At 54.1% G+C, this 16095-nt stretch overlaps 5 protein-coding genes across 5 annotated transcripts; 2 read left to right on the top strand and 3 right to left on the bottom strand.

The window, feature by feature from the left end:
• Positions 1–71: 71 nt before the first annotated feature.
• Positions 72–2380, bottom strand: BDY24DRAFT_385607 (zinc metalloprotease). The gene is made up of 8 exons (XM_076639990.1): positions 2072–2380; positions 1797–1954; positions 1458–1611; positions 1119–1326; positions 949–1039; positions 835–878; positions 682–774; positions 72–523 (listed from the first exon to the last, which is right to left on the bottom strand). Exons 1-8 carry the CDS (start codon positions 2248–2250, stop codon positions 434–436), a joined length of 1017 nt encoding a protein of 338 aa, XP_076497714.1. The 5' UTR covers positions 2251–2380; the 3' UTR covers positions 72–433.
• Positions 2381–2675: 295 nt separating this feature from the next.
• BDY24DRAFT_414261 (AATF family protein) lies at positions 2676–4748 on the bottom strand (the record flags this gene model as incomplete). Its single annotated transcript, XM_076643281.1, has 7 exons — positions 2676–2953; positions 3096–3376; positions 3502–3635; positions 3732–3845; positions 3932–4415; positions 4492–4663; positions 4742–4748. 7 exons carry the CDS (start codon positions 4746–4748, stop codon positions 2676–2678), a joined length of 1470 nt encoding a protein of 489 aa, XP_076497713.1.
• Positions 4749–6010: 1262 nt separating this feature from the next.
• On the top strand, positions 6011–7853 carry BUD20 (Bud20p). The gene is made up of 6 exons (XM_076639989.1): positions 6011–6062; positions 6149–6188; positions 6288–6444; positions 6614–6633; positions 7002–7055; positions 7185–7853. The coding sequence occupies exons 2-6, from the start codon at positions 6166–6168 to the stop codon at positions 7363–7365; spliced, it is 435 nt and encodes a 144-aa protein (XP_076497712.1). The 5' UTR covers positions 6011–6062; positions 6149–6165; the 3' UTR covers positions 7366–7853.
• Positions 7854–9099: 1246 nt separating this feature from the next.
• Positions 9100–14199, top strand: ADP1 (putative ATP-dependent permease ADP1). The gene is made up of 19 exons (XM_076639988.1): positions 9100–9406; positions 9506–9515; positions 9595–9656; positions 9735–9810; positions 9895–9990; positions 10095–10232; positions 10311–10658; positions 10814–11001; positions 11076–11157; positions 11236–11766; positions 11840–11938; positions 12004–12246; positions 12309–12890; positions 12961–13012; positions 13085–13189; positions 13272–13538; positions 13620–13761; positions 13832–13894; positions 13977–14199. The coding sequence occupies exons 1-19, from the start codon at positions 9236–9238 to the stop codon at positions 14076–14078; spliced, it is 3357 nt and encodes a 1118-aa protein (XP_076497711.1). The 5' UTR covers positions 9100–9235; the 3' UTR covers positions 14079–14199.
• On the bottom strand, positions 14200–16043 carry BDY24DRAFT_385594 (DUF92 domain-containing protein). The gene is made up of 12 exons (XM_076639987.1): positions 15936–16043; positions 15844–15865; positions 15743–15770; positions 15654–15674; positions 15513–15537; positions 15294–15439; positions 15127–15209; positions 14996–15035; positions 14918–14932; positions 14614–14841; positions 14390–14527; positions 14200–14306 (listed from the first exon to the last, which is right to left on the bottom strand). Exons 1-12 carry the CDS (start codon positions 16024–16026, stop codon positions 14244–14246), a joined length of 900 nt encoding a protein of 299 aa, XP_076497710.1. The 5' UTR covers positions 16027–16043; the 3' UTR covers positions 14200–14243.
• Between the last annotated feature and the right edge of the window lie 52 nt (positions 16044–16095).

The following is a 16095-nucleotide window of genomic DNA, read 5'->3' as shown; positions in this document are numbered from 1 at the left end:
AAGGGACTTCTCGCGAAAAACGAAGGGGAGGAGAGAGTCTGTCCTCGTTCAGCCCTCGCTCTCTCCCTGAAGCAGACCTCCGACGCGAGCTTCCCTGTTCGTCGTTCTGATCCTCCCGGGTTTCGTTCCGAGGGACGCTGCTGTCAGTTTTGCTTTTCAGGAGCGATATGGAGGCCATTCGGTTCCCAATCTCGATTCCGAGGGGAAGAAAACTCGGAGACGAAGACGCGTCGCTTTCCCAGAAGACGGTTTGAGAGATGCAGAGAGAAAAGCCCAAAGATAGGAGACTGGTCCACGACAGTCCGAGCGAAGGGCGAGACTAATTAGATGTCCAGGTTCGTAAGGTATCAAAAACTGGAGAAAGAAGGAACGACGGGTCTGCACAGAAGAAAGAAAACGAGCGAAAGGGAAAGATCGAGGGTGAACGAGTCCCTTAGATTCCTCGGTAGAGCTCAGTGTAGAAGATCATCCTAGCCGACTGTCCGATGGTGAAGGTGGTCGAGAAGACGTCGGGCGCGTAGTCCTGCGAGAAGGGAAAGAAGAAGAACGGGAGGTTCAGCTTGCGTCGACGGCGGGAGGTCGATCGACGCGTCGAAAGATCGACTCACCATGTACTGAGAACAAGAGAGGAACGAGTCAGTCAACGAGAGTCGAAAGGAGTTTCAGATGAGATGTACTGACGTTGTTGATAGGGTCGAGTCCCGACTGGAGAGGGCAAGTGTCCCTCCCAATCATGGGATTCGCGAGAGTAGGCCAAGCAGCGCTTTTCTCAGCCTGTAGGAACGAGGGAAGAAATCAGCTTCCTAACTAATGCTAGAAAACGAAACGACTCACCGGAGTATCGGCGACCTGATCTCCGTGCTTCTCGTCGCAGCCCTCTGAAAAAGGAACAGAGGTCAGCTCGTCGTTTTCTCAAAGACGTCGCTACGAAGACATTGGCCCACTGACCAGGCTGGTTGAAGGTATGGTAGAGACCGAGAGAGTGACCCATCTCGTGAACGAGGGTGATTCCATCGCTGAACTGTCCTCCGTCGTAGATCTGAACGAAAAAAACGGAAGAGGGACGCGTCGGGTCAGTCCTCGTCAGATCGGATTCGAGAGTCGCGTCGTGAGCTCACCACTCCAGAGTCAGGAAGTGTGTAGTGCTGCATCACGATTCCGTCTCCTTCAGGATCGTCCAGATAGCTCCAGGGGTACTGAGCGTATCCGAGATTGACGGTTACGTCGGCTGCCTCCTTGGTTTGGACGGTGTAGACGTTGAGGTTGCCAGCTCCTTTGACTCCGAGAGCGTGCTTCATCTCCTTGTCGTAGTGGTTGGCGAAGCCGCTGAAGGGGAAGAAGAACCGGACGTTTGAGTAAACCAGAGAGAAAGGAAGGTCAGAGAAGCGAAAACCGAAGCGCGTCGAGCACCGAGATCGAGCGACGAAAAAGGAAGAGAAGAAGGCAGTGAGACTCACTTGGCATCGGTACTAGCCTTCTCGAACCAGATCTTGTTCTTGGTGTAGGTCTTCGATTTGAGAACGAACTGAATCCCCGAAGCAGAGAACGCGTCGTTGAGGACCGTCATCTGGCTGAGGATGCTCCCTTTGGGGAGGTATCCTCCTTCAACGGCTGGAGCACAAGGAAAAAAAGAAACAGTCAGCTCAAGAGTGCTCATCCTCGAAGAACAAAAAGGAACGTAAAGGTGAGCAGGGCGAGCGCTCGCTCGCGTCGAGCCATTGTCACCGCCTCCCTCTTTCCCCCTCTCCTCCTCTTCTCACTCCCTCGGAACCAAAAATCAAAGGGATAGGACTCACTCTCGTTGACGTAGATGACGTGAAAGTAGACGGGAACGATCTTGGTCTTGTAGAGCTTGCTGAACTCGAGAAGGTCGTTGATCTCCAAGCTGCTGCCGTGATGAGAGTTCGTTCGCTTCTCCTCCGAGAGAGATCGGCGAGTCTCAAGAGCCGAAGTGCTGGAACACGAGAAAAATACAACAGGAGGTTGGGTCAGCTCGAGGATGAGAGAAGGGTGGAGAAAGGCGAGAGCAGAGGAACGCGAAAATGGATCGAACAAAGAAAAAGAAACTTACAGCTTCGCCTCCTCAACCTTGAGCATATCCTCATGGGACATCCCATTCCCACAAGAGAACTTCTTCTGATCGGAATCCTTCGGGTCTTGTCGAGGCTTGAGGTCGACGGGGGAAGCGAACGCGCTCGAGGTGAAGGTCGAGACGAGGAGAGAGACGGAGAGGAGGAACGAGGCGAGCATCGTGTGATCCTGAGCGAGAGTCGAGGAAGGGAGGAAGAGAAGAGAGGGAAAGGAAGAGAAGGGAAGGTGATGGGTAAAGGAGAGGAGGAGCAGAAGGGTCAGGATTGCTTTTGAAGTCGAGAGTGAGAGGACACCGCTTGAAGGGAGCAGAGAAAGGAGAGTGAAGGACGAAGAGCCCATGCGGTAGCGGAGGTAGAAATCGCTCAGCCTCTGATAGAGTCGAGTGGATAGCTTGATGAAGAGATTTACGAGATACAGGTCTTGGCTGTCTCGTAGGAAGGAAGCAAAGGAAAGCTGGGTCGGGAGCAAAAGGAGAACCGCGTCGCGTCGAATCTCCACTGTCTCTGCCTCACTCTTCCCCATCTCTCTCTCTCTCCCGCACCAAACCCAGCACCAAAAGATCTCAAACGCATACATCCCGCTCTCTAGAACACCCTCAACCCACCCAGTCCAACCTCCTCTCGCTCCTCATCCTCCTCATCGTCGTCGTTCACCCTCTTCCCCAACAAACTCCCAAACAGCTCATCGACCTGCTCTTCGTGCCACCCTCCTCCGACGCCCTCCATCGCTACAGGGACCATGAAGTTCATCATCTTCTCGTGAGGGATGAAGCGAAGTTTTCGTCCTTTGGAAGCTCGAGTGTCGAGGGTTGCCTTTCGGACTTTGGGGAGTCGGTTGGGAAGGGAGGGGGCGGAGGTGGTGGCTGCAGTAAGGTCGAGGGAGAGGATGAGCAAAGATGCGGAGAGGTCGTTGAAGGGAGGGGTGGGAACAGGAGAAATAACGCGAGAGGAGGAGTTAGTCCTCGAACGACAACGAAAAGGAAGACGCGTTCCGAAAAGACTCACCTCCCAACCCCCCGCCACTCCCCTTCCTCTCAATCACATCCCTCACCAAACTCTGATAAAACTCCCTATCCCCCCTTCCAGTCTTGTCCAAGCCTTCTCCCTCCCGGAACCTAGCGACCTTCTTGGTTCCCTCGAGGCCCGAGAGGGAAGCGGAGACCTGCTCGACCGTTCCGATTCGGACGGCTCGGAACTTGTCTCGAGGGAGGAGGGAGGAGAGACCTTGGGCGGAGAGGATTTTGGAAGACCATTTGTGGAGGTTGAGGAGAAGGGAGGGGTGGGTGCTGGAAGGGAGGAAGGGAGGGGAAGAGGAGAAGAGGGAAGAGAGGGTAGGTTAGGATTCGAGACGAGGAAGGTCGAGAGAAGAAGAAAGTAGGAAGAAAATAATGTAAGAGATGTGACGACTCACAGATCCGAAAGAGCCAAAGCGTCAGCCGTAGCAGCGGGGAAGTAGGTAGCTGGGTCCGTCTCGTTCGAGCTCGAGAGTTTCCGACGTTTCGAAGGAGGGGCGGAGAGGGTAGGATCGTTGAGTTTCAGGAGGCCCTGTAGGAGGCACGAGGAATGATAACAGAATCGGGAGCAGATCAGCACTCGAGAACGTGACGGGCACGAAGAAGAGGAACGACTCTCGAGACTTACCTCCCTCAGCTCAAACATGCCCTCGGAGAAAGTCCTCAGCTCATCCAAACACGAAGCGAGGATCTCCTTCGTCTCGTCCGAAGCAGTCTCCATCTGAGCTCTCAAAACCTCGGGCTGCAAAACACACACGAAAGCAAACGAAACGTCCAAGGTCAGCTTCGAGCCTCGAAGGAAGGAGAAGAGCTGAAGGTCGAGCTCACCTTGACGTCCTCGATCCCTACCACCGCCTTCTGCAGTCTAATCCTCAACGGCATGACCTTCTCGAACAGTTCGAGTTGACGTTTGACTCCCAGACCTTTAGCGACGTCTTCCGAGCGAGATTGACGAATGGAGGAGAGGATCTGGGTGGTTTCGAGGTTGGGAGCTTGATGGGAGGAGGACGATCCGGAAGCTCGAGGTTGGTCGTCCTCGTCTTCGTCGTCTGTCTCGTCGAGCTCGTCCTCCTCTTCGTCATCGTCGTCCTGCTGCTGCTGCTGAGCTCCCTCGTCGTTGCTTCCGTCCATGTCCTCGTCGTCGTCGTCGTCCCCTCGAGCTCCTCCCTCCTCCTCCTCCTCCGAGATTTCCTCGTCCTCGTCGTCGTCAAAGATCTGTTTCCTTGATCTCCTCTCTCCTCCGTATTTGACGTTGTCCTCGAGATCAGCTCCCTTCTGCTGCTGCTCGACGTTCTTCCTCAACGAGGACGTTCTGTTGATCAAAAAAACGAAGGTCAGCTTGAGCTCCTTCCTCTTTTCCTCCTCCTTCCCCTCCTCTGCTGACTCACCCAACCTCGAGATAATGATCTCTGTTGCCCTTGTCCTCCTCTTCGCCGAGTCCATCGTCCTCTTTGGCTTGAGCGTTCTTGGAGGAGGAAAGGGAAGAGTAGGCGAGTTCAGGATCGAGGTCGGCGGGAGTGGGGTTCGAGAGGAGAGCGAGCTGTTCGAGGAGAGTAGGTTCTGGGAGGAAGGATGCCAGATGAAGGAAGAAGTCAGCATAGTATGCGAAGAAGAAGGCGAAAGATGTTTGGGACTCACTACTCATGCTGAAGGAGGAGGAAGTGGGGGAGGGAGAAGGGAAGTGAGGGAGGGAAGGAGGAGGTCGAGGTCAGCTTCTTCAAACGAAATTTGGCTGAGAATAAAGGAGGGGACGAGAGGGAGGGCAGGGAACGTGATTGAAGGAGAAAGATTTGCTCGGATGGGACAGCTGTAAGCAAAGGATGATTAGAGAGTCGGCGAAGAAAATCTGCGAAACAGAAACGGAAAAACCTTTCGAATCGAAGTGGTTGTCGTCCTGCGCTCTCGCGGACTCGCTCGTCGCTCTTCTTCCTTTCGACCAACGTTCTCTCTTCAGTCAGAGTTATAGCGATATGATAGATGAAATATTAAAGACCAAAGATATCCTGAAGGTGGTCCCCTTCTCTCCGAAATCAACACACCGAGAGCAAGAGCGAAGAACCGAACGACGCGTCGAGGCGGTGTCGTCGTCGAGCGAGGACCGAGCAGCGAGACGGGAGGAAGCTCGCTAGAGCGGCAGGGTATCTGCAAGGAGTCGTAAAGAGAAGAGACACACTGTCAGCTTCGGAGCAAAAGGGGAAAAGGGAGAGAAGTCGGCGAGAGAGGAGACGAGCGATTGAGGAATTGGTCGAATAGTTTACGACCGTCCAGACCTACAAGAGGCCCTCGTTCACCAGCTCGGCTTGAAGCATTGGATCTTGTGCAGTCGCCAGTTCGATCGTTGATGTGCTGGTAGACGAGAGAAGAAGAGGAAGGAAAGGAAGCCCGAAGTTAGCACGAGATCGTTCAACGCGTCCTTTCGTCGTCCGAGAAGACGAAGAGCAAGAACCTTTCGAGCAGTACCGAACTGATTTGCATTGTAGCAGATCATAGAGAGGATGCGTCAGTAATTTGAGTTGAAAAAAAAGAGGTTGAGGGTATCTAAGGTCGCGAAAGAAACGACTCACGTTTCCACAAGTCAATCGAACCTCCCCTCCCTCTTCTCAAGGTCCCCGCCACTTCGACCCTCTGTGGAGAGGGAAGCGGATTAGAGAAGGGTTCTCGTTGTTGAGGAGGTTTGAGGAGAGGAGGTTGGGGGAGGACGCGTCTCAGGTCGTCGAGGAGGGAGGGAGTCGTTTGTCGTTTTTGCTTTCCCCACTTCGAATCCATGTCAGATTTTCTTTCACTTCCGTACGAGCTTACTCTCGTTCTCGCGTCTTGTCCGTCTGAAAAAGGCGTTCGAGCAAGATTTTCTCGCAACTCGGAGGTCCCTTCCTTCAAGCGCAGGTGAAGAATTGGTTGACCTCAAACCACCACCCTCTCCTTCCTTCCTCCTTCCCCTCCCCTCCCCTCCTTCCTTCCCGTAGGTTCCCCACTCTCCCTCGCCCCTTCTTCTCCTCCGTCCGCACACACCGAGCTCATCTTTGCTCTTCCCGCTTCTTCCCTCAGCTCCCTACAAGCCAGCAATGGGTCGTCTGCGTCGTTCCCGGTTCGTTCTCCTTCCTCTCCTCTCCTCCCTCACCTCCCTCCCAAGCTCAAGCTCAAGCTCATCTTCCTTTCCCTTTCGTACTCTCTTGATAATCTCCAGTGTCCACAAAGCTCAACGAGATGTACACCGAGCTGCCCGAACTCGAGTGAGAAAGAGAGATCTGGATCTTATCCAGAAGTTCGATTTGACCGAGGAGGGAAGGGCAAAGCTCGAGGCTCAGCCTATCGACGAGGAGAAGCCAGGACTCGGACAGCATGTGAGTAAACAGACTTGTACAGCTTCCTGCTTGTTTGTTATCGGTGTTCAGGTGTGGTGACGGGTGGAGGGGAGAGGGAGGAGGGGGAAGGAAGGAGGGAGAGAGAGAGAGGGAGGAGCTCGAGCGGCTGGGCTGACCTTTGACCTTTTTGGGATTGTCCTTCTTTCAGTACTGTGTCGAGTGTGCTAGGTGAGTTTTTGGATCTGGACATCGCTTCTGGGAGCTCGGAAAGGGGTGGTCTGGGCTTGGGATGCAGGGACGAGGAGAGAGCGAGCTCACAAGGGGAGGAAGGGAGGGCAAAGGTCGAAGTGGAAGCTCTCTCTCGTCGAAGCCGGCCAGTATCAAGCAGTCGCTCGAACTCGCTTCGAGAAGGGGGGACAGCTGATGTCAAATCGAGATGCAGCTAGCAATCCGGAAGCTCTATGCTCTCTTGCGAGCCTGAAAGGGAGCTCGAGACCTTCTCGCCTTCACCTCGACGTCGACCTCACTTCCTTTCGTCCTCACTCTCGAAGGACTTTTCGCTGACTTATCTTTCCCTTTTCCATCCGTCCTTCTAGGTACATGGAGACCGACGCTGCCCTGAATACCCACTGGAAGTCCAAGCTCCACAAGTTCGTCCTCTCTCACTTCCTCCCCTCCCTCTCCGACGACCTCAATCCTGACCTCTCCTTCCACTCTCCTCCTACCCCGTCTTCCTCCCTCCCGCTCCGTCTCTCCTACCCACCTCCCTCACCTTCCAGGCGTCGACTGAAAACCCTCGAGCAGCCCGCCCACACTCCCGAGGAATCCATCCTCGCCTGGGGACTCGCCAAACCGGACAACCGTCAACGAGGAACCGAGGAGATCAAGCGATGGGGAGCTCCCGCTGCTGGTGCTGAGATGGAGGTCGAGGTCGCTCCTGCTTCGTCGGTGGCGGCTTAAGCTCTCTTAGCTTCGCTTAGTGTTCGGAGGGAGGAAGGAGGAGGCTCGTCTGCTTTTTGGTTTCGGTTTCGGTCACGACTCGATTTTTCTTCCTTTACACTCGACGCGACTACAGTAGGTCGAGGGTTGTACGCTTGCTTTTATAGGGCTCCTACTACGGGGGTCGGTGTATGATAACGAGGCTCTTCTTAGACTTCTACGGGAAGGGAGAGAGGGGAAAGGGAGAGGAACGCGTCGTCGGGTTCGAAGAGATGAGCAAGAAGAGGAGCTGAGGGTTTCGAGAACTGATCCGCTAAGAGACTTTGGGAGATTTTCCTTATAGACTTTGGGAGCACAGACATGATCTGGCTTCTTCTCTCATAATAGTACACAGTTGTCGACAGGGTGAGAGATTCGCTCCCTCTTCGAAACGAGCTTCCTTTCGCGCTTTCCTCCTTAACCTCCCCCACCTCCCACCTCGACCCACTTGAACAATGTCTTCATCTTCAACCGAGGATCTCATCGACGAAGAGTTCATGTTTGCAAAGACCAGTAGCAGCACTCATCTCGAAACCTGCGTGGTGAGGACGGAGACGCGTCGCCTTTTCGACTCTCGTTCTTTCTTGTCCAACCCTTCCTCAACTTCCTCCCTCTCAGATGACGCGTCAGAATCTCGTAGAATTCCTCTTTCCGAGGTCAAGTAGGTTCCAGAGCCAAAAACAGCCCATCGACAGTCGGCTCTCCTCCTCTCGACCTGCGTCGTGAGTCGGCCAACTCTTTCCCTTCTCGAGCTTCTTTTTTCTAGACCAACTCGGCTCCATTCAACATCTGTCACCTTTTATTACGATGAAAGAGACTCTAGTTGGGCGCTGCGCGTTTCCCTTGCCTCCAAAGGGTCGCACAAGGATGGTCTCGTCTTCTCTCCCCTTCTCCCCTCCCCTTCGAAACGACCGAGAGATGCGACGATGGACTGGCTGAGTCACGGAACCTTTGTTCCCTAGTATCGTGAGCTCCTCCAAACTGTTTCGGGACCTCCAGGAGATCTGTCTCGAGCGAGAAAGAGCGACCGACAACCAACGGACGCGTCTCAAACACCCAAACCAACTTTGCCTCCTTTGAACCCCTCTTTCTTCTCTTTCGCTCGCTTTTAAAGCTTCAGAGTCTCGATTCACTCATGTCAGAATCATTTTGAAAGATTCCTCGAAGAAGAAGAGTGGAACCTGCGTGGATGAAAGACTCAAAGAGGATTCCCTGACCCCCCTCTTTCCATCTCACGTCTTTGCTATCCCTATCTAATCCTTCTCTGTCTTCAAACTTAGCTGGCCTTACTACTTGCTTTTTCCCCTCTTTGATCTCGTCTCGAACAGGTTTTCATCGTCCCGCTACAGCCTGAGATCGACGTCTCCGTTCTCTTCCCTCTCTCTGATCACTTCCGTTTCAGCGACCTCCGTCTGCAATCCTCTGATTGAATGGTCATCATGCTCAAGTAGCACCTCCTCTTGGATATTAGAGAAGGAAGAGAAGGAGCAGAGTGCGCAGAGGAGGAGGGATTTAGCGTGTCGAGAGCAAGGACGACGACGTCGAGGGAAAGATGCTCTAGTTGCTGGAAAGGAGATCGGCTTTCTCGCTTTTCGTGCTGGTTCGCATCGATATCTACACCCCATATACCATTCTAGAAAGACGTGTTCAGAAACGAGCAACAGGCTTTGCCCTAGCGACGCGCTTTCCGGATCTCGCAGCCCCAACCCTCAGGTCGTCCAAGACCGGTCAACCTCACCTCTCCCCCAACTACATCTTGCTTCCCCCCCTCCCTCTTCCACCTACCGAATCTTCAACCCCAGAACTTCTCGACAATACCCTGGGTTCAATCCCAAACTATTCACTCCCTACGATGCTCCTCCCTTTGAGCTTCCTGCTCGCGACGTCGTCCTCCCTCGCTCTGGCTCGTTCCCCCACCTCCTCCTCTTCCAGATCGGTTCGGACTACCAACTCGTCTCTTTCGTCCTTTCAAGTGATAGGAAACGCTCCTATCAGCGCTCTCTCAGGCTGGGGTGGTGATGTCGTGAGTACTTGCTGAGGTGGAAGGAAGAGAGATGGGGAGGAAGGAAAGAGAAACGATCGAAGCTGACCTCGCTCCTCCCTTCCCTCTCGTCCCACAAAGGCAATCCCTCGTTCGTACTCACGATCCTCAAAGCTCATAGATAGAAGACACGCTTACTTATCCCCTCTTTTGCCTCTGTTCATACCCAGCCAAGAAGCCTGAGGATTGTGAATGCTTCAACTGTCTCCTTCCTCGCTACACTTGCGGTCAGGTCCGTCCTCCTCCCTTCCTCCTCTCCTCTTTCGCCGTAGACTCGAGCTCATCACACATCGCTCTTTCTCATTATCAGTACGGAGAGTGCAACCAGTTCGATGGCCAGTGCAAGTGTCCAGCTGGTTGGGGAGGTCAGGACTGTTTGACGCCACGTTCGTCCGACCTCACCTTTGAGCCCTCCTTCCTCCGTTGAGCTCGAACCTGACTCTCCCTGTGATCCCGCCCCCTTTGGACAGTGTGCGACTCTCTGGCCGATGGAGCTGAACGTCATCAACGGAAGGACGGAGAGCTCTGCGAGTGCGATGAGGGTTGGGGAGGAGTTAACTGCAACAGTTCGTCTTCCTCGTCATGACCTCTCCCTCTCTTGCCTTTCTCTCCCTCGTCCTTGAGCTCTCAAACTGATCGCTCGACTTCCTTCTCCGATCGATCCCAACAGCTTGCAAGACCGACGAGGCCTGTGCCGGATTCCGAATCCCTGGATGGGACTACTCGACTGGAGAACCCGAAGGAAACCTCACCTGCTTCAAGGGAGGGAACGTCGTTCGACAGAACTACCAGATGTGCGATGTTACCAGTGAGTCCAGCTCTCATCCGTATCTCGCCTCCTTTAATCTCCGTAATTAATCTCATCCCTTATCGGTTCTTCCTACAGACCCTTCGATCATCAAACAGCTCGAAGGGAAGAAACCTCAGATCACTTTCTCCTGCTCGGAAGGACCAGCCTCGACCGTCTTCCCTCCCACGAAATCCTCTACCTCCTCGCTCTCCCCTCTCTCCCTGGCCATCCTCAACGAAGTCGACGACGAGGAGAAGCCCGCCGAGAAGACCTGCAACTTCCAGTTCTGGATCGCGTCCGTCGAGTCGTTCTTCTGCACCTTGGATCAGTGCGACTGGAAGGCTACGACCTCGCACGAGACGAACGGAACGGAGTACAGGTGCGAAAGGATAAGGTGTGATTGTGTACCGGATAGGATGCTGTGTGGAGAGAATGGGAGCGTTAGTGAGTACTTCTCGTTCCTTTTTTCTCTCGAGAGACGCGTCGCTGATTCTTGCGCTCTCTCTTCCTCCTTACCCTCCTTTCAGAGTGAGTCCACCATCATCTCCAACCCAAGTCAATGAATCGACGTTCGCTGACCTTCCCGTTTCTATTCAACAGCATCGACGACTTCCTCGCCGAGGAGATTCGAGGACCTGCGACCTTCTCGTGTGAAACCGGTCGAGGCTGCCAGTTCAAGGAGCCTGCGATGAACGAGCTCATCAGCGACATCTTCGGAGACCCTTTCATCACTCTCGAGTGTGAGAGTGGAGAGTGCATGCATCCTACGATGGTTCCAGGCTACGTCGTTGGTCCTCGTTCCCCGATCTCTTCGTCCCTCCTCCTTCGCTGACTCCAGCTCTCGTGTTCTCGACTTTTCAGAGACCTGCGAAACCCGACAACAGCATCTGGGTAGCTGCTAGTGCTGCTGGAGTTGGGCTTGCCGTCATCGGAAGTGCTCTTCGTGAGTACAACGTCCTTCGACACTTCGTCAAAACTCGACTGACGCGTCTCGTTCCTTTCGTGCCTTCCTTCCCTTCAGTCTTCTGGTACCTCGGTCGAGCTCCCAAACACACTGGAGGCTTCGGATCCATTCGCCTTCCCGCCGAGGAAACTGCCAAACTCATGTCGGATCACGTCCCAGCAACTCTTCAGTTCTCCAACCTCTCCTACACTGCGTCCTCGAAACCGATCCTCTCGTCCATCACCGGATCCGTCTCGCCAGGTCAGATCATGGCCATCATGGGAGCATCGGGAGCAGGGAAATCTACCTTGCTGGATATCCTGGCTCACAAGTCCAAGAGGGGAGTGGTTGGAGGAGAGATCTTCGTGAGCGGACGGAAGATCAGCGGAGGAGAGGACGGAGGAGGGGAGGAGTGGAAGAGGGTGGTTGGGTTTGTGGATCAGGAGGACACGTTGATGAGCACGTTGACGGTCTACGAGACGGTGCTTTACTCGGCGCTATTGAGGTTGCCGAGGGATATGAGCTTGGAGGCGAAGAAGTTCAGGACGCTGGAGACGATGCAGGAGTTGGGGATCTTGGGGATCAAGGATTCGAGGATCGGGGAGTCTGGTGAGTCGTTTCAGTTTCTACGAGTTCCCTTCGATGTCGTTGAGGCCGACTATATATATCTTCTCTCGAACAGGTCGAAGATCGATCTCGGGAGGAGAGAAGCGTCGAGTCTCCATCGCTTGCGAACTCGTCACGTCTCCTTCGGTTTTGCTTCTCGATGAGCCCACAAGTGGTCAGTAGCATCTTTTGCCCCCTTCTTTCTCCAATCAGAGCTCATCTTCGACCCGTTCTCTCTAGGTCTCGACTCCTTCAACGCTTTCAACGTCGTCGAATCCCTCGTCACCCTCGCTCGAGATTACAACCGAACCGTCGTCTTCACCATCCACCAACCTCGCTCCAACATCGTCGCTCTCTTCGATCGACTCGTTCTTCTCGCCAAGGGTCAGGTCGTCTACTCAGGAGCCTACGAGAAGTGTCAGGAGTACTTCGAATCGATCGGTCACCCGTGTCCTCCTGGATTCAACATCGCCGACTTCCTCAGTGAGTCTTTGACGCCTTTCGAGCTTCTCCGCTTTGAAACTGACCATCATCCCTTTTCGTAGTCGATCTCACCATGCGAGCTGGAGGAGAGCAGACGTCGGACGACAGGAGAGACGCTCAGGCGGCGACGCTCACCAATCTCGTCGACTCGTCCGACGCGACTCCCGTCGACGCCGAATCAGGTCTTCTTCCCTCGAGTTCTTCTTCCAACAACGCCCCTCTTCCTACCTCCACCGACTCCGACGAGCCCTCCTCCTCTCTCCTCAAGAAGTCGAAGGACAAGGCTGCTCAGATCCTCGGAATCTCGTCGTCGACATCCCTCTCCCCAACTCCCACCGTCGCTCTTCCTCAAAAGCTCCAAGCCTTGATCAATTCGTTCGAGTCGAGCTCGGTCGCCAAGACCGTCAAAGCCGAGATCGCTGGGCTGAGAGCCAACGGACATGGACCTGGAGGAGGAGGAGGGAACACGGCGGCTTGGGATCAGAGCGGGAACGGAGGAGCGGGAGAACGAGGAGTCTTGACTGGGTACAAGAGGGCGAGCTTCTTGACTCAGTTCTCGATCCTGTCGGGCAGAGCGTTCAAAAACCTCTACCGGAATCCAATGCTGATGGCGGGTCACTTCATCATGAGCATCGTCGTCGCTCGTGAGTTCTCTCCTTTCCATCTCCGTCCTTCCCTTTCGTTGCTGATCGATTATCACTTCTTCCCTTGCAGTCCTGTGTGCTGGTCTCTATCGAGGTATTGGATCGGATCTCGGGTCGTTCCAGTACGTCTTTATCGCCTACTCGATCCATCGTCGAGCTTCGATTCTTGAACTGACGACCTCCTTCTCTCGCAGAAACCGACTCGGACTCTTCTTCTTCATTCTCTCCCTCTTCGCCTTCAACTCCCTCACCTCTCTCGGACTTTTCGCCAACGAGCGCCTTCTCTTCATGCGTGAACGGTTCGTTCTCATATTTTCCTCGTGTCGCTTCCCCGTCCTTCGACGGATGCTGACCTCGACGCATCTTCTTCGCTTTCTTCAGAGCCAACGGCTACTACTCTCCTCTGGCCTACTTCCTCTCAAAGGTCCTCTTCGACATCATTCCTCTTCGAGTCATCCCCTCGGTCCTCCTCGGAACCATCATCTACGGTCTCGTCGGACTCGTCCCAAACGTCGCTGCCTTCTGGAAGTTCCAACTCATCCTTGTCCTCTTCAACCTCGCCGCTGCGACCGTCGTGCTGTTCATCTCGGTCGCCGTCGCCAACACCGGACTAGCCAACTTGGTTGGAAGTTTGGTCATGCTTTACAAGTGAGCTTCACTGTCTCAACTTCCTTCTCGTTCGAAGGGAAGCAGTTGCTGATCATTTCTCGTCTCGTTTTGGTCGAACAGCCTGCTCTTCGGAGGTCTTCTCATGAACTACAACCAGTCCTCGCTACCAGTCAGGTTCTTTATGAGCCTTTCGTTCTTCCACGCAGCTTACGAGGGTCTTCTCGTGAACGAGTTGAGGTCGACGCGGTTGGTGGATCACAAGGTCAGTCTTCCTGCTCCTCCTCGCCTCTCTCTTTCTCAAAACTGAACCACATCCTCTCCTTTGAAAACAGTACGGAGTCGATATCGAAGTACCAGGAGCCACGATCCTTTCGACTTTCGGATTCCACGCTCAGGTTCGTCCTCCCGTCTTTACTCCTCCCCATTTCTCGTCTCGTCCTCCCTTTGCTCATCCCTTTCGTTTCACATCTCTCTCAGGCCTTCTGGTTCCCCGACGTGGCCACTCTCGTTGGATGCATCGGAGTCTTTGGAACGTTGAGCTACGTCGTTCTGTATCTTTTCGTCAAGGAGCGGAGGTAGAGCTTCCGACGAGTCGGTAGATGGGCGAGGCGAGGGGGCGGGGAAAGGATGAGACGAACGTATCTCGAGCTTTGCCTTCGATAGTTAGGTCTGTATCTTTATAAGTTGGTTCGGACATCCAGCGAGAAGCCTCTGAAAGCTCTGCACATCAAATCGACCCGTCCTTCAATTTCTCAAGCCCCACCACCCACTCGCCAAAGCCGATGCCATCCCACAAACCAGGTTGACCTGCCGAGAAAGCGAGATAAGAGAGTCAACCCTCGGCTTACGAGCTACGAATAGGGTCGAAGAAAGAGAGGACGAAAGCGTACCTGACTGTTGCTCAACACGTCCCACCCACTCACGACCTTCAGTCCCTCCTCCTTCTCCGAGGGAGCAGAGGTAACGATCTTCTTCTGCTTCTCCGAGTACCAAGTCCTCTGAAGAGTAGCTCCGAGGAGCGAGTCCAGCTGAGTAGAAACACAGTACAAGGGCGTTCAGGCTCCGGAGCGACGAAACTTCGACGAACGAAAAGGAAAGCTGAGATCGGACTCACCAAGCTTCCTCCCAAACCTCCAGCAGCTCCCACGAGAATTATCTCGATTGCTTCCGAGAGACCGAGACTGCCTCGACAGGTCGCACTCTCGACGAGGAGAGTTGCGAGAAGAGTGAGAGACATGAGAAGGCCACCGAGGAGGGAGAAACCGAGTCCTGCGAGGGTCACTCCTCCGTTGGTTCCTGGTGGGACGGTTCGGAAGGTGGTGAGGAGACGAGGCGGAGAGGTCTGGAAGGAGAGGGAGAGATGAGTTGAGGAGGGCGAAAAGAAGGGGGAGAGGAAGGCAGAGGAGAGCGGGACGCACGGCGAGGATTCCCAGCTGAGAAAACATCGAGAAGTGAGATCAGTCAACGGACTGAGGAGATAAAAAGAAATCACGTACCTCCGAGGCGAGGGTATCTCCCATGCAGCAGGCGTAATGTCTGCGGAGGAAGACGAAATGATAACGAGGAGTCAGGACGCGTCGAGATTATAACCGGCCACCCTTCTCGTCTCGTTCGTTGAATGACTCGCCCCAAAGCAGCGAACATAAGTGCTCTACTTAAACTTCCATTCGAGCTCGAGTCGATGATAGAGCAAGCGTTCTTCGCACTGTTCTGCATCCCCTCAACGAGAAAGAACAGCCGTCAGTTCCGACACCCATGCACGACCCTCCTCTTTCGAGTGTACGAAGAACAGACCTGGTTGAGGACTCTAAATGCTACAGCAGCAACTATCCCACTGATGGAGTTACAGAGAACCTGGAAAGCGTTCCTGTTCCCCGAAACGGTCGTCGAATCGTGTCCCGTTTCGAGGAGGGATTTGAGGTGGGCTTTGTGCTTCGTTGCTGTAAGAGACCGGAGCAAAAACGGAGTCAGTATACAACAAGGTCGGATCCGAAGGGTCTTGAAGTGGCGAACCTCTTGAGCCGATGAGGTAGAAGACCTGGGGGAGCAGAGGTGAGACGAAGAAGAGGCGAGGGAGAAACTTCAACGCTCAGCTCGTTCGTCTTCTCTCTGTGGAAGACCTCATCATCGCGCTGGATAGAAAAGAAGACTCACTATCATGACGACTCCAAAGGCCTTGAGAGGGAAGACAAACGAGTCAGCTTGAACGAGGGAAGAGAGCGAGAGAGGGCGTCGGCGCTGACCTTTTCGTCGTTGGCGAGCGAGAAATAGCTGCGAAAGAACAAATGTATTCAGTGAGCAGCCTTACCAGTCTATAGACTGAGCAACAGAACAGACTACACACCCCGAAAGGAAGGCAGCAACGGCTGAAGAGAATCGAGAGTCAGCTCGAGCTCAACGAAGGAAGAAGAGATGGATTGAAGGTGAAGGGCTCACCTCCAGAGCGAGAAAGCGATCCCTTCCTGAAACCATGAGCTGCTAGGGCTGTCGCGATTAGAAGAGCAATAGGATGAAGTGCTGGTAACATGCTCTTGAGCTTGAAGTGGTCGGAGATCAACTTCCACACGAAGTCAAGCTCGCCCTTTTCGTCTCTCTC

This window comes from Mrakia frigida (genome assembly GCF_051309035.1).
Source record: "Mrakia frigida strain ATCC 22029 unplaced genomic scaffold BDY24scaffold_11, whole genome shotgun sequence".
Classification (NCBI taxonomy): Eukaryota; Fungi; Basidiomycota; class Tremellomycetes; order Cystofilobasidiales; family Mrakiaceae; genus Mrakia; species Mrakia frigida.
This window is presented reverse-complemented; position numbering and strand designations above follow the sequence as displayed.

Coding starts and splice junctions, on each gene's coding strand:
- BDY24DRAFT_385607 (XM_076639990.1), bottom strand. CDS start 2,250: ATGCTCGCCTCGTTCCTCCTCTCCGTCTCTCTCCTCGTCTCGACCTTC. Junction 1,327..1,457: donor AAGGCTAGTACCGATGCCAA/GTGAGTCTCACT, acceptor CTTCCCCTTCAG/CGGCTTCGCCAACCACTACG. Junction 524..681: donor GACTCGACCCTATCAACAAC/GTCAGTACATCT, acceptor CCCTTCTCGCAG/GACTACGCGCCCGACGTCTT.
- BUD20 (XM_076639989.1), top strand. CDS start 6,166: ATGGGTCGTCTGCGTCGTTCCCG. Junction 6,634..7,001: donor TACTGTGTCGAGTGTGCTAG/GTGAGTTTTTGG, acceptor CCGTCCTTCTAG/GTACATGGAGACCGACGCTG. Junction 7,056..7,184: donor TGGAAGTCCAAGCTCCACAA/GTTCGTCCTCTC, acceptor CTCACCTTCCAG/GCGTCGACTGAAAACCCTCG.
- ADP1 (XM_076639988.1), top strand. CDS start 9,236: ATGCTCCTCCCTTTGAGCTTCCTGCTCGCGACGTCGTCCTCCCTCGCT. Junction 9,811..9,894: donor TCAGGACTGTTTGACGCCAC/GTTCGTCCGACC, acceptor CCCTTTGGACAG/TGTGCGACTCTCTGGCCGAT. Junction 9,991..10,094: donor GGGAGGAGTTAACTGCAACA/GTTCGTCTTCCT, acceptor CGATCCCAACAG/CTTGCAAGACCGACGAGGCC.
- BDY24DRAFT_385594 (XM_076639987.1), bottom strand. CDS start 16,026: ATGTTACCAGCACTTCATCCTATTGCTCTTCTAATCGCGACAGCCCTA. Junction 15,675..15,742: donor CGCTCGCCAACGACGAAAAG/GTCAGCGCCGAC, acceptor TTCCCTCTCAAG/GCCTTTGGAGTCGTCATGAT. Junction 15,210..15,293: donor CATTTAGAGTCCTCAACCAG/GTCTGTTCTTCG, acceptor GAGGGGATGCAG/AACAGTGCGAAGAACGCTTG.